Here is a 15,172-nt window from a genome sequence, read left to right as displayed (position 1 = left end):
CGATGTGCCAGAAGGTCTTGCTTCACGCTCCCAGCAGACTTCTGCGATCTGCAAACCCTGAAGATGCACCGAAACCTGTGGGCAGTTTGTGGCAGACACTTCTCCGTGCCACCCACCACACTGGGGTGGCCAGGAGATCTGAATCAATGCCACGTTTGGAACACGGCCACCGATTATGTAAATGATTTTAATTTAAATCCATGGTTTCACTGTTTGCGAATTAATCATCGGTGAAGAGGCTGAAAAATGATCAGAGATCAGCCACTCGTGGACCAAGGAGTTGGACAGCACTGAAACGAGAAGTTTCTCAGCACTCACTTCCTGGGTCCACGCCTGTTCACCAACCGAGAGAGACAGACAGGGACGAACTGGGAACAGGAAGCAGCCCTGGCTAAAGTGCTCAAACCAGCCGGCTGCCTGTCTCCTCGCTCTCCCGTCTCTCTCACTCCGTCTCTCCCCCTCTCCCACTCGTCTCTCTCTCTCCCCCTCTCCCTTTCTCCCTCTCTCTCCCTCTCTCTCCCTCTCTCTCTCACTCTCCGTCTCTCTCACTCTCGTCTCTCTCTCCCTCTCTCGTCTCACGTCTCTCTCACTCTCCCGTCTCTCTCTTGTCTCTCTCTCTCCGTCTCTCTCACTCTCTCCCGTCTCCCTCTCTCCCTCTCCGTCTCTCTCCCGTCTCTCTCTTGTCTCTCTCACTCCGTCTCTCTCCCTCTCTCCCTCTCTCTCTCTCTCCGTCTCTCTCTCTCCCTCTCCGTCTCTCTCCCGTCTCTCTCGTCTCTCCCTCTCCGTCTCTCTCCCGTCTCTCTCGTCTCTCTCACTCCGTCTCTCCCCCTCTCCCGTCTCTCTCTCTCTCCCACTCGTCTCTCTCTCTCCCACTCGTCTCTCTCTCTCCCACTCGTCTCTCTCTCTCCCCCTCTCCCACTCTCTCTCTCCCTCTCCGTCTCTCTCACTCTCTCTCTCTCTCTCTCGTCTCTCTCTCCCTCTCTCCCGTCTCTCCCACTCTCCCGTCTCTCCCACTCTCCCGTCTCTCCCACTCTCCCGTCTCTCCCACTCTCCCGTCTCTCCCACTCTCCCGTCTCTCTCCCACTCTCCCGTCTCTCTCCCACTCTCCCGTCTCTCTCCCACTCTCCCGTCTCTCTCCCACTCTCCCGTCTCTCTCACTCTCCCTCTCTCTCCCGTCTCTCTCTTGTCTCTCTCTCTCCGTCTCTCTCACTCTCTCCCGTCTCCCTCTCTCCCTCTCCGTCTCTCTCCCGTCTCTCTCTTGTCTCTCTCACTCCGTCTCTCTCACTCTCTCCCTCTCTCTCTCACTCCGTCTCTCTCACTCTCTCCCTCTCTCTCTCTCTCCGTCTCTCTCTCTCCCTCTCCGTCTCTCTCTCTCCCTCTCCGTCTCTCTCCCGTCTCTCTCGTCTCTCTCACTCCGTCTCTCCCCCTCTCCCACTCGTCTCTCTCTCTCCCACTCGTCTCTCTCTCTCCCCCTCTCCCACTCTCTCTCTCCCTCTCCGTCTCTCTCACTCTCTCTCTCTCTCGTCTCTCTCTCCCTCTCTCCCGTCTCTCCCACTCTCCCGTCTCTCTCCCACTCTCCCGTCTCTCTCCCACTCTCCCGTCTCTCTCCCACTCTCCCGTCTCTCTCCCACTCTCCCGTCTCTCTCACTCTCCGTCTCCCTCTCTCTCCCGTCTCTCTCTTGTCTCTCTCACTCCGTCTCTCCCGTCTCTCTCTCTCCCACTCGTCTCTCTCTCTCCCCCTCTCCCTTTCTCACTCTCTCTCTCTCTCTCCGTCTCTCTCACTCTCTCTCTCTCTCTCTCCGTCTCTCTCACTCTCTCTCTCCCTCTCCATCTCTCTCACTCTCTCTCTCCCTCTCCGTCTCTCTCACTCTCTCTCTCCCTCTCCGTCTCTCTCACTCTCTCTCTCTCTCCGTCTCTCTCACTCTCTCTCTCCCTCTCCGTCTCTCTCACTCTCTCGTCTCTCTCTCCCTCTCTCCCGTCTCTCTCTCACTCTCTCGTCTCTCTCTCCCTCTCTCCCGTCTCTCTCCCACTCTCCCGTCTCTCTCCCACTCTCCCGTCTCTCTCACTCTCCGTCTCCCTCTCTCTCCCGTCTCTCTCTTGTCTCTCTCACTCCGTCTCTCCCGTCTCTCTCTCTCCCACTCGTCTCTCTCTCTCCCCCTCTCCCTCTCTCTCTCTCTCTCCGTCTCTCTCACTCTCTCTCTCTCTCTCTCCGTCTCTCTCACTCTCTCTCTCCCTCTCCATCTCTCTCACTCTCTCTCTCCCTCTCCGTCTCTCTCACTCTCCCTCACTCTCCCTCTCCGTCTCTCTCACTCTCCCTCTCCGTCTCTCTCACTCTCCCTCTCCGTCTCTCTCCCGTCTCTCTCCCACTCTCCCGTCTCTCTCTCCAAACTGCAGGGAGTGGCAGAGCTGCCAGCAGCTCCCCCCACCCCCCGCCATAAAAAAACTGCCTCCAAATTGCACCACCCGACGGGGAAATGCCCAGCGGAAAAAAAACAGGCAGCCTGGGCCTCCGGACAGAGCATCCCGATACACGCACAAACTGGGAGCACCAACAGCCCAACTCAGTGATTGGTTGGAAGCGCGCATGACGTAAAATCAGCCACATTAAAGTTAAATACCCTCATCCTCGCCCGGAGCGGTGAACTGAGTGAGGTTTCCTGTGAGAGCACGAAAGGCAGACGTGCAGAAGCCCCTCTGGAAACCTATGTCAATCACATATATACCCGACGGTAATTCAGGGCACAATGTATGTATCCGATTATCTACGAGCTGGAAAACCTGCACGAGTACATCATGCAGGAATGTGTATTATTATCTCCACAGAGAAAGCATGATTTTCCGAAACGCCCAGAAAACGATGGCAGTGATCCATGTTCTCTCTGCCCCAGAGGAGTGCTTATTCGTGACAATGAGTTTCAGAGGTTGGACCCTCCCTGCAGCATGTATAGTCGAGCCTGTGGGTGTTGACTGCTCTGTACAGGGCTCCCACTACCCTCCGCTGCCTGGAACGATGACCTTTTAACTAGGATCCACGAAAGAAGAGAATGGAAAAGCCCAGGTTGAGATTCACAATATCCGATTATGGAATTTCAAAGTCAAAATTAATTTTTACACCCTATTTGCAAACTGGCTTAAGTGAAAGTTCATATTGCTGCAGAAAGCATGTATGTATATATGTTTTTCTATAGCGTGGACCTAATCAAAAGGCAGCAGGGCGCATTACAGTGTCAAAGACGAGCAAAAAACATAAAATCAAATCCAGAAGTGATAGGAGATGTTGCTGGCCTGTGGATAGTCAGTCAATGTGTTGTAAGGGTTTGTGGATAGTCAATGTGTTGTAAGGGTTTGTGGGTAGTCAATGTGTTGTAAGGGTTTGTGGGTAGTCAATGTGTTGTAATGTACTGTTCTTTAAAGAGTCGTGTCTTCGTTTCTTCCCTCAACTGGAGCAGTGTTGATTGATATGGGGTTGGTATTACAAATCCTGGGGTCTTAGGAGGAAAAGAGTTGCTGCTTCGTTTTCACTTTTTTTTTACATTTCTTAGTCTGAAGCCTGATGGTGTCCTGTCCTGAAAGTGATTGAGGTTGACACAATCAGGGGCATCAGGCTCTGGTCCACTCTTTTCATTTAACAACACACTACTATGGGTTTAGCAGCCCCGGATCACCTCAACAGGAGAAAATATCTAAATCCCGAAGATGGGTTAGGGGGCCACCTCACTCCTTGTCATGATGGGCACCACTTCCATTCCCGGGCGACCATGCAACAACCTTATCCACTATGGTTGCTGCAATTTTGTAATCTTTGTTTGATTCATTTGAGCGGATAAGAGAAACACACCGGATACGAATTATTTTAAGTTAAAAGCCCAGGCCTCAGCACAGCGTCTGATCACACAGAGAGGTGGCCAACACATTTACAACGAAAAACTGAATTTCTATTCTGCCCCTAATGATAATGAGTTATTTAGTAACCTTCAACGTGATTTAATGGATGTCATATGTACATGACACATTTGTTAGGTGAAAATTGGGTGAATTTAGTCAGAATGACATATGCTTCATGTTGGAAAGTGGTTTATTGATAGTGGTAAGTATGAACCTATCACTGCAATAAGGCCACTAACCAAATATATGTTCAGTAAAGGTCTCAGTAAATTAGCCCCTTGCTCAACCCTTGGTAGCTGTAACGGAGCAGGCAGACCTCACTTAGGAGACAAGAGTGTAAAGCATTCAAAAACATAAATACAGTAAATAAGTGAAACACAACACACATTCAAAATCCCACACCAATTTATAGAAACAGGTTATATCTTTATGAGTAAATAGACACTAAAATGACATAAATCTGATTTAGGGAACCAGAGATATGAATTTTAAAAGAATAAACACTTTCTAGGGCTTAGAAACACAAAGTGACAACTTTACCAAAATTCTCCAAACTTCAGGCGGTGTTTCCTGAAGTCCTCCTTGCAGGTACAGAGTGTCCAAAACACAAATCCAAGATTCTGGAATGTCCTGGATGGTCCTTGAAAAGTTGGACCACAATTCCCACAATGCACCTGGCCAAATTCTTAAAAGTCTACTGGATGCACTCCAGGCTGGGGACTCCTGCTGGGGATGATGCAGGTGAACCTCTGTTAACCTGTAGCTGCAGGGAGTCCACTCCTGAGTCCTTCTTGAAGCAAGGCCCTGTCCCCAGGGCTGTAGTACCAGAGTGTGCAGCAGGCGCACTTCACTCAGAAGTCGGGCCAAGGGTGCAGATCCAGATACCAGCAGGGCAGTTCTTCTTCCTCTTGTAGTTTCAGGCAGCAGATCTGAGAAGCTATGCACCTCTCACATATTTATTCCCAGCTCCTTGGCATCAGGAAGGGGGGCACCAAACCAACAGAATGCAGACTGATGCCCAGATGCATGACCACTTCCTGCAAAGTGTTGCATATTCCTGTCCCATAAAGCAGGGTTCTTCCAAAATTCATGATAACTGAAATTTCGTCAGAGCAGTAAGAGCTGACGAAACCACCCCTCAGTGTGGCTCATTTCCACAGTTCTCCACCTCCTAACATCTGCAAATTCCTTCCTTAAGCCTGGTATCTGGCTGAGGGGTCCAGAAGGTGGTGGGTAGGAGATCTGGCATCTCCCCAGTCAGGTTTTGGCATGTTCCTGTGCAGCCCTAGAGCTGCCCTTCACCAGATAAGTGGCTGTCCAGGGGAGCGCCTATCACTTAGTCAAGCAGCTCTACTAATCCTGTAAGCACTAACCAATCAGAGGGGACCTTCAGAAGGCTGGATTTTGGCTTACAGAAAGAAAAGCCGTATAACTTATTTTCTGTACAAGATGTGATAAATTCACCAATGTCAAATTGCTGGATTTATCAAAACAAATCTTTTAAATCCTTGAATGATTTTTCTGCGCTTTTCCTTTTTATAATTACCATGAAATACAGTATAGCAATGATAGCCTGTGAAGGCCAGTATCTATAATGGTGAAAAAATGAAATGATCAGTCTTTCCCTAACCAGGGGTTATAAAACATCTTTTATAAGGCCCCTGCTTATAGTTACATGACCCCCCATCCCTGGGACACCTTTGGGGGGAAAGGAAGGTGGGAGACCCTGGGGGTATACCTAATATGTGAAAATAAGGAAGATCCTTCCATTTAAAGTGTCCCCCGCACCAAAGTCGAATTGAGACACCGTTTCCATTTAAATGCAGTCTGTAGAGTCAGGCTGCATTTAAAAACAAGCATTTGCAATGCACTAGGATCTCACATTTGTCGGAGTTACAGCTGTTTACAGTTGTAAACTCCCAAACGGATTTTTCTTGCATAAAAAAAAAAAAAAAAAAAAAAAAAAAAAAAAACACAGCACAATCGCGCTGCTACAGTTCACACTAATAATACCTATCGGCAAAAGTGCAATTAACTGAGTAACAAGGTCGATAGTATGGGAAGCGCTCGACTTCTGCCCAGCGAGATCGCGCTGCGAAAACAGAGAAAAAGTAGTCCACGAACCCAGCGAGCCTCGCATGTTTTCTGTACTTGGTCGCTGCGCTCGAGGAGGGCTAACCACCGGAAAAGGCATGACGTATATGTGCCTTCCACTAATCAAAAGAAGTGGATTCTAACAGGCAAGCCAACTTGCCAATGAAAGACACTGACGTGACGTCGACGGGGCTCCTAGCCCTTTTCTAATACCTAAAGCGTGTCGCTAGCGATACGCATGCGCAAGCGCATGCGACGTAGGCTCGACCCTAATGACAGAAAACCTCCAGCAGTGCCCACATGCAAAGGGCAGCAATTCTGCTGGGCCTCTTCTTCCATGCCCTATTATCTACTAGGGTCTTATAGGTAGTTGGCACCCCCCTTGCCACATTAATTACTAGGGACTTATAGGGGCTGTCATGCAAATGGTAGGAATTTAACTTTTAAAGACAGGGTGCAAGGCAGGTCTGCATTTAAAAAGACAGGAAGCACACAGCAGTGCACGCATGCAAGTGCCGAAATTCTGATGGGCCTCTAATCGCCATGCCCTATTATGTACTAGGGGCTTATAGGCAGATTGCCCCATTATATACTAAGGACTTACAGGGTCTGTCAGGCCATTGGGAGGGGCTACATACCTAATGTAGTCTATACCCAGCATACTCTACATAATACCTAGTGTACTCTACTACGTGTGTGTGTTTTAGTATAGCACTGGCCTGGGTCTGGCTAACAGAGCCCAGGGCACAGTCAGAGTCAGTTACCATCAGCACCAGTCAGCAACAACAAAAATGGGGGTGAACCGGGCAAAAAGATGACTTTGCAACACTTTATGTTCCCCCCGCAAAGAAAGTCGGTGCAAGGATTTGAGTAACGGTTCAGTGACACAGTGCCACATTGTGTCACACCCCTTTCCTACCACCACTCATGATACTTCTAGGGCATCAACGGAGTCCCTTGCTGGTGGCGCCAGAGGCGGTTGCCCCTGGGTGGAGCTGAATAGACAGGAAGTGGTCGATAACGTGCTGCTGAACAGGATGTTCAGTTGGATGTGGGTTTTGTGGCTACTGAGCCACAGACGGTGAGTACAGCTACGGAGAACAGCAAGCGGTTGCGTGTGAGCAATGCCCGGAAGCCGTAGCGGTTCTCAAATAAGGAGATTGTGTCACACAGTTGGGTCGGTTCTCTTCTGCACCCAAACATCAAATATTGACAGCAGGGAACAACTTCCACAACTAAATACAGACTGGACCAGGGCGGTATGAACTTTGGACAGGTGCAGGTACGCACCCTCCACGCGTAGCATGTCCTCAGCACCTACGTGTTTGCATGAAGTAGAGGCCCAAGGACAGCACAGTGCAAAGAAGTTTTTTTTTTCCCTGCAGTCATTTTTCGTGAGTATCCAAGGAAATCTTTGCAGTAATAAAAAGTGATTTCTTCACTTTGCTACTTCTGCATGAAAATCTTCACTCATGGCATTTACGTCGCACCCAATATATCCAAAACCAAGAGAAAGTTTCTTCATAAAATATACTTTTCCAAAAACAGGTAGTTTTCTTTTCAGTTCCAAAAGCATAGTGCATACGAAAACCATGCAAAGGTAACCTTGCAGAGAATATATATATATATATATATATATATATATATATATATATATATATTTATATATACATAAATAAGTTTGCAGTTTGGTAGATTGAATTTGAGTGAAAATGATGTTTTTACACAAAGAAAATTACCCTTCATTGTAGAAAACAGCCCTGGCATAAAGGATAAGAAAAATATCAAACTTTAATGAGGCCACAAGAACTTAGTAAAACTTAATCAGTGCTTTTTCCGAAGCTCAGAAGTCCCTGCTAAAGCAAAGTGTACTTCCCCCATTCTTTTATTTTACCTACAGGTCACCACATCTTTCCCAATTACCCCCATTGCCCTCTTGTTTCAGTCTCTACTTCGCACGTGAACTCCCTCACTTGCTAGGCCCCGCGTCTTTTCATTACCCTGATACCCCTTCCTGTGTGTGTCCCTCCCTACGTCACTCTCTCGCTCCAATAGGCTTCAACCTTCACTTTTACTCCGCTGAAGAGGACGGTGTAATGTGGGGCCCTAGGCCCTCATGCTGGTAATTAAGGTGACGCAGACACGGTGGTAGGGTGGTAATAAACTGGCCACAGGCACGTGCGCCCGGCCCCTTTTATTGGCAGGGTCACCTGACTGGTGACGCCTGTGTTGGGTGGGTGTGGGTTATACAAGTAAGACCAGCCCTCAGCAGAGTGGCTGACAGAAACACTAGAATGAGTCCAGCTGGACTCTACAGACGGTAAATTACACCTGCTCTGTGAAACGACACACCCTGCTGCGTATTCACTGAGGTCTGGGGTGGGGGGGGGGAGAGAGGAAGGGGGTTTTAGGTATCAATTCTGCTTTTCCGGTGGCCATGTTTTCAAGTTACTTCTAGGAGCGGCTGTATCCGTTCTGGTGCATCCCACCAGCATGGATGCTAACAGACCCGATTCAGGTGGGAGACTCACAATTTTTAAAGCCCAAAATTGCTCTATTTTAGCTGTGTCCCGCTTAAAAATACCTCAGTTTCAATGTCAGTCAATAGGAAAAATGAATTCACACAATTGTTTTTTCAGTGTCTCCCTCTTTCTTGTTTTGAAATGTTGACCTACATCCAAAACGGCTCAGATACGCCATGTAGTCAGCTGCCACTAATCCACAGTCAGTGGGCCTGGCCACGCATAAGATGCCTGAAGTAACTGGCAAACTCCTTCAGCGTCAGCCCCTGAACACCAAAATCATACACCCACAGCTCCATGAACAAGACACAGCCAACAGGCCCAGAATACCAACAGAACCTGTAACCAGTGCTTAATTTGTAAAAAAAACATAAGTGCCAGGGCCCTAGTCAGTGGCAGTAACAACACAACTACTAACGTCACACTTCTTCAAGTGTGACAGTTCAGACTATTGCAGGCCCCTCAAGCTACGAGAATGGCATGGGCAACAGTTAATCATGTTAATATATATTGAATTAATAAACAATTTTTGTTGTGCTCTTCTCTAAATCAAACAGACAACACCACCATGTGGCAGACTGTCATAAGTTCCGGTGTTGGCAATTATGTGCCGGTGCTGAGCACCGGAAACCACCAGCTCAAATTAAGCACTGCCTGTAATACATTATCACATGCTGCATCTAACTCGAGTCTAAGACGTAATCCCAGAATCGTATGACCAGTCTAAGAACCGTATCTAGGACAGAACGTGTGCTATACAAACGCGGGTAACATTAAGCTTCAGGGAGTTCTAGGGTGAATGCATCTGGGAAACACAATCTACTTTAGGGATATTTGGGATCAGGAAGACCAACAGGCAAGCATCTGCAATTGAGCCAGGAGGATGTGACATGTTGTGAAAGTTTTCCTCTCATAGTCCTCCTGTGTCAAACAAAGGACAGTGTGCCTGTCCACCCCATGAACAAAACCACAGAGAAAACAGCAGCCATGAAAGAAAACTTAGACATGTAAAGCACCCTTTAATTCTATTAAACACCTGAAACTAATTTTTAGGTCTGGCTTGACAAGAGCTGTCTGCCTGACCTATGTTATTCATTCTTTAAAATGGACATAGACAGTCCTTAAAGTTGACGTATAATGGAAGTTACCAGGCCCACTGGAACAGAGTTCAATGGGAACACCTCTAATAGTGATATTCAACCCAAACGTTTCACCTGCTCCAAATGGCAAAGTCTCTGGGTTGAATACTAGGGGAAACATGCGTAAATCGTCACAGTAAGTCAAATTTCTGATTGTTACTCACTCAAAACCCCTAATTCTCATTATTTCCTCACAAACAGAATTTCCACAGAATCAGTAAATCCACGGCAGGAAATAAGAGCATAAATTAAATGCCACTCGTAATGAGGTACAAGGTTGGCTGTTCCCTCTGCCCAGAGGAATATTTCTCTCTCACCTCATGCTATTGGCTGTTTGGTGTATCACTCCAGCATTTAAAGAGTGCTTGCACTAAAAAAATTCACAATGACCCATTTTACATCTCAAAACTACTCCTAATCATCATATGTTAAACTCCTTATCTTAAAGACGTATTGTGTAAAGAAAAGACAATGTTTAGATTTGCTTAACTTCAGCAGGCTTTCTTTATATGTAAAGACTCAAAATGCAAGTCAGACCTATTGGTTTTGCCAATAATTGTTCAAGATTGCAAAATACTTTGGCCCGTATTTATACTTTTTTTAGCGCCGCATTTGCGCCGCTTTTTGACGCAAAACGGCGCAAACCTACAAAATACAATGGTATTTTGCAAGTTTGCGCCGTTTTTGCGTCAAAAAACGACGCAAATGCGGCACTAAAAAAGTATAAATATTGGCCTTTGTCTGTCTGTGTTTGGTCATTGTTGCTTACTAAACAGATTATGTACAGCCAATCATTTGACCAAATGGCACTTTTTTTTCCCCCAAGTGAGGCTTTCTGTTAGCTGCAACCGCAGGTACTAGAAAAGTTAAATTCACAGACATCCGATGCTCATCTACTGATTTACCAGTGCTTTACATTAGTGAGAGCTCATTGGCGCCCAATGGCATATTCATGGGTTCACTGGTGGAGGCGAGGCTTTAACAAATAGGTATGTTTACCTACTATGGCTGACCTGTCCAACAACAGCATACTCACCTTTCTGATTGATGCTATTCCCCTACGTTTGCTCAACAAATTAGAGTTTGCTTCTCCCCTTTATAACTATAACTTCTTTTTTACACAGTGCTTGCTGCCAGAGTATAAAGGTTTAATGTGGCATGAATACCTAGGCTTACTGCCAACGGTGAAATCTGATCATTCTATCAACCCCAAAAGTATGAATGGCAGAATCTGCCCTGCAGGATTCATTTGTATGTAATGGTACTTGTATAGTGCTAACCTAGCTGGGAAACAAACACCTGCAGGTTGTACAAAACAATCTGCTCTTGGTGCTTTTGCCTATTAAGTTATTTTACTCTACTTGTATTTTTAATACTCACTCCTGAATGTATTCTCGTCTGCGTGACCCAGCTCTTGCAACAACATGGAGACTAGCTGCCTAGCAGCAGGTACCTGGAGCTGTGTGGCTACATCATTCACCTGTATGCTTTTGGGTGTATTCAAGCCCCAGGGACTCATTAATCATGTGGTCAGATGTTGTTTGCTGCTGTTCACATGTCCTCAGGGATGATATTACATCCGAAGCAAGAAGCTTTTTCACAATACCAGTATTTTATGTGGTAATATTAGGTTAGTTCTTGGAATTAGGCCTTTATTCTCGCCTCAGCACCTTTATTAATTTGCCAGCTTCGGAGTATCTCACACACTCCAGATGTTTTCAGACATAATTATCATTCTCTATTTGAAATTAATGAGGGATCCCAGATGTATCCATTAAACTGTTCAAGACGAGTTATCCTATTCTCAACCTAGCTGGTATGCCTTTTAGTAGTTTTAGTTAAACCAGAAAAAAAATTCTTAGGGCCCAATTCACAAAGGTAAAGTTAGACCAAAATTCTAAAACTACTGTTTGGTATTCATGAAGGTAAAGTGAGACCAACAATCTAACTTGATATACTACTGTTCGGTAATCACAAAGGTAATGTTACCCCAAAAGTCTAACTTTACTAATAGTAAAGTTATATTTTTGGTCTAAATTAGACTTTTGGTCCAAGTTGTAAGTTAAGCTTGTTGTCTAACCTTCCTGTTGTGAATCGGGCCCCTAGTGTCCCTGTATGGATATTATCTTCTCTATCTCTTAACTGCTTGGATTTATTTTAAGTCCCCTCTGACAGTTAACTACTTCTCATTTTGAACCTTTGTGCTCGATCACCTACGAGAACTATGAGCCAGTGGGGCTTTAGGATGCTACTATAATTAAACTATATGTGCCACTAGCGGGGACCTGCCCACACCATTCTGAAGCAAAATAAAATATAATGGTGTGAACAATTTGGGAGTTAGAGGACTCTGTATTTGAAGTTAAAAGGTTTTTGGGTCTAGTGATTAAGGGGATATTGTATTTTGGGGTTCAAAGACTCTTGGGTCTAGAGCAGTGGTTCCCAACCTGTGGTCCGGGGACCCATGGGGGTCCGCGACTGCTTAGAAAATTAAAAAATATTAACAAAAATTGACAAATTAGGTCTCATGCTTCCAGTAATGACTCAGTGGAGGTCCCCGGATTCCAATGATGATTTAGTGGGGGTCCCTGGGTTCCATTAATGAGAAAGTGGGGGGTCCACAGAAGTCAAAAGGTTGGAAGCCACCGGTCTAGAGTATAGCGGATTTTGGAATGGGAGATCAGACAGGTCTTACAGGGTTAAAGAGGAAAACAAAAAAGGGAAAAGAAAAAGTTGATTCTTCAGGATGTGGGTAAATTACCTAAAAACTCATGCAATGTAGAATCCAAAGTTGCTGTGCTGCTTTGCGTGAAAGGGAACGAACAGGACAACGCCACAAATACTAAGACACGGCACTGTTGCTCTCGCTCCCTGCACTGTCACACATTAAGCTGTCTTGTGCCACGCACACACCCTTGCACCATAGTGCATCAGTGTGCGTGATGCCTACCATAGGTTTCGTACTGGAAAGGTACCCAATCAGGACAAAACACCAACTATGCAAGTGTGCTGTACGTTATGTAACACTTGCAAAGTTAGAAAGTTTTGACAAAAGAAAAGTTTATGCCTGCCTTGAGGAGGTGTACATTTTGGCACAAAGCCATGCCTATCTCTTTTAACAGGTAGGGCGATGTGCCATAATCCATGGGTGGTTACATGGTACAGCCATGTACTACCCATGTGACGCCACCTTGACCCAAAGTACTGTAAAGCATCCCCTAGTGTTGATTTGTGTTATTTAAGGGCTACTTTACAGAACAAATTCTAGCAGTTTATCAAGACTTTCTGATGGTTGTCCATACTTTCTGTGACATTACACAAGCGCAAAACATTGATAACTGAGTTTTAGGTGATTAAGGTTCTTGGGTGAGGGTGTCAGAGGGGTAGGAGGTTCATATGGTTTGACAATTTGTTGTCTCGGTCTGGGAGGTATAGGACTTTTGATCTAGGGGTATGAGAGTGATTTGTATACAGGGCCGGAATGGCCGTAGCAGGCATCGGGCGTTTCCCTGGGAGGCTGGAAGGGTGGGGCTGGTTTTGCAGCTGTGCTGCAATATTGGCCCGCCAGCTGTGCTTAATTTGTAAATAAAAAGGTGCCAGTGCCCAAAGCCCTTCTCTTAAATACGTTGCTGCAGCAATTAAATGTGTGAACACGGAATACTGAGGCGGCGTAATCCTGAAGCCATCTCAGGCCTCTTCAATCCAAGCCAATCCCTGCCCCTTCAGCTCACTCTTGCAGCTTTCTACTTTCTCACTTTGTGACGCTTTTTCATTTTCCCTCCCTCCGACATTCCCATATGTGTCTTTTGCTCGCAGCAAATGCTTGAGGCAGAAGAATAAGTCCCAGCCCTCAAAAGTAAGTGCTGGTGCTCAGCACCGGAAACAACAAGCACAAATTAAGCACTGGCCCCCAGTAACAAAAGCAGCAGTGCTTCCCACTTGAATAAAGTTCTCAGTCCCAACAACACGTGCCCGCCACTGGGGGCTGGTCCTACAAAACTGCCAGAGCTGCTTTGGGATCCCAGTTTGGCCCGGCAGGTCTTTTAGGACAAGTTTTATGGATTGCCTCTCTGAGGGATGAAGCCTCTTGGCTTGAGTCGTCAAAGGGCTCTTGGGTCTTGGAGTTTTTGACTTCCGGGCAGACAGCTATAGGCTTCTCAGTTTATAGGGCTTTTGGGTCTGGCAACCGAGGTGCCTTTGGGCAACACTTTATCGCCCTTTTTGAACCCCTCAGTTTGTATTCTCTTTCCCACAACTCCGCATTCATCTCTCCTGATAGGGACCCCCTCCCCCTTGTTTCCCTGACATCCCTTCAGTCGGTGCTCTCCCGCTTCCCCGGGAAGTTTCCCTCCCTTCTAGCTATGTTCTTCTATCTCGCCTGCATCCCCCCCATCCCCCCCATCTTCTCCACCTGGCCCTCCTTCCCAATTCCGTCCTCTTTCTGTGTCCCCCGTGGCACGCCCTCCATCCTGTCTCTCTCCGTCGTTCTCTCGAGTCCCCTCTGCGCCTCTCCCTTTCAGTCTGTCTCCTCTCCCCATCCTATCGCCCTCCCAGCATCACCTCTTACGTCCTCCTCTCGTAAAACTGCACCCCCCATCTCCGCCCTCACCTTCTCTGTTAACCACCGCCCTCCAGCCCAGCCCTTCTTTTTACTCTCTCCCGCTCTGTTTCTACAAGGTCTCCCCCACCCACGCCCTCCCTCTTTCTCCATTTCTCCTTTGCCCACTCAGGCGGCACCCGCCCCTCCCCCACCCCCTAGGTAAGCGCATCTCGCTCACCTTGGCAGGCACTGGAACCCAACACCTCGGCTCTCCTGTTGTCTCAATTCCCTGCCTTTTTATGACGCGTTACTTCACAAAGTTATGAGTGAGTGAACTCCCTCGATCCATAACGGATCAGCGGAAGGCACGGCCCCCACAAAATAAGTTTCTGTACTCACGTCGGGTGAGGTCTTGACAGAGAAGCGGGTGTGTCGTCAGGTCGTCCTCCTGCTGCTGCCACAGCTGCTGAAATATATATACCGGGCTGGCTTCCTGGGAGGGGCGGCGCCGCCGGTGCCACAGCAGCCTCCCCTTCATCCTGCGGCCCACTCACAGGAGCCTTTCATCACAAAACTTGTTAAGAGTCAGATGGAAGCCCCGAGGCTAGGACGCAACACTGCCGCAGAATAGGTGAGGGCGCGCCCTGCCCTGGGGTGCGAGATGTTCTCCTCTGACACACATAGATGCAAACACATGGACAAAAGAGCGCTGTATATCAAATGCAAGTTGTGTGCGCTATAAACCCAAATAAACATTCGAAACACACAGAGAGCTCTTACGTTTCCCAATGCATGAGTGAATTGCATGCTAGGATTTGTACGGATCTTTGACACATCATAAAAACAGGACTACAAGTCCCAGTTTTCAAAGAAAATGTCTGCAGATGGCGAGCTACTCTAAGAAACTGGATTATTTCGAGTGCGTGAATACCCAAGTCAAGTAATAACCACAACCATTGGCAGGGTGAATTTCAAAAGTACTAAATTAACCT

General features: G+C 47.0%; 1 protein-coding gene across 1 annotated transcript in view; it reads right to left on the bottom strand.

Annotated features, from left to right (window-relative positions):
• Window positions 1–14,735, bottom strand: part of CAPG (capping actin protein, gelsolin like) — a 59,972-nt gene extending 45,237 nt beyond the window's left edge. Inside the window, exon 1 of the mRNA XM_069227845.1 lies at window positions 14,580–14,735. Within this exon, the coding sequence (XP_069083946.1) occupies window positions 14,580–14,718 (139 nt within the window). The 5' untranslated portion in view covers window positions 14,719–14,735. The remainder of the gene's footprint in view (window positions 1–14,579) is intronic.
• Window positions 14,736–15,172: the final 437 nt, after the last annotated feature.

The sequence above is a fragment of the Pleurodeles waltl genome, chromosome 4_1, assembly GCF_031143425.1.
Source record: "Pleurodeles waltl isolate 20211129_DDA chromosome 4_1, aPleWal1.hap1.20221129, whole genome shotgun sequence".
Lineage (NCBI taxonomy): Eukaryota > Metazoa > Chordata > Amphibia > Caudata > Salamandridae > Pleurodeles > Pleurodeles waltl.
Note: the sequence above shows the minus strand (reverse complement) of the source record. Positions and strands in the feature narration are given on the sequence as shown.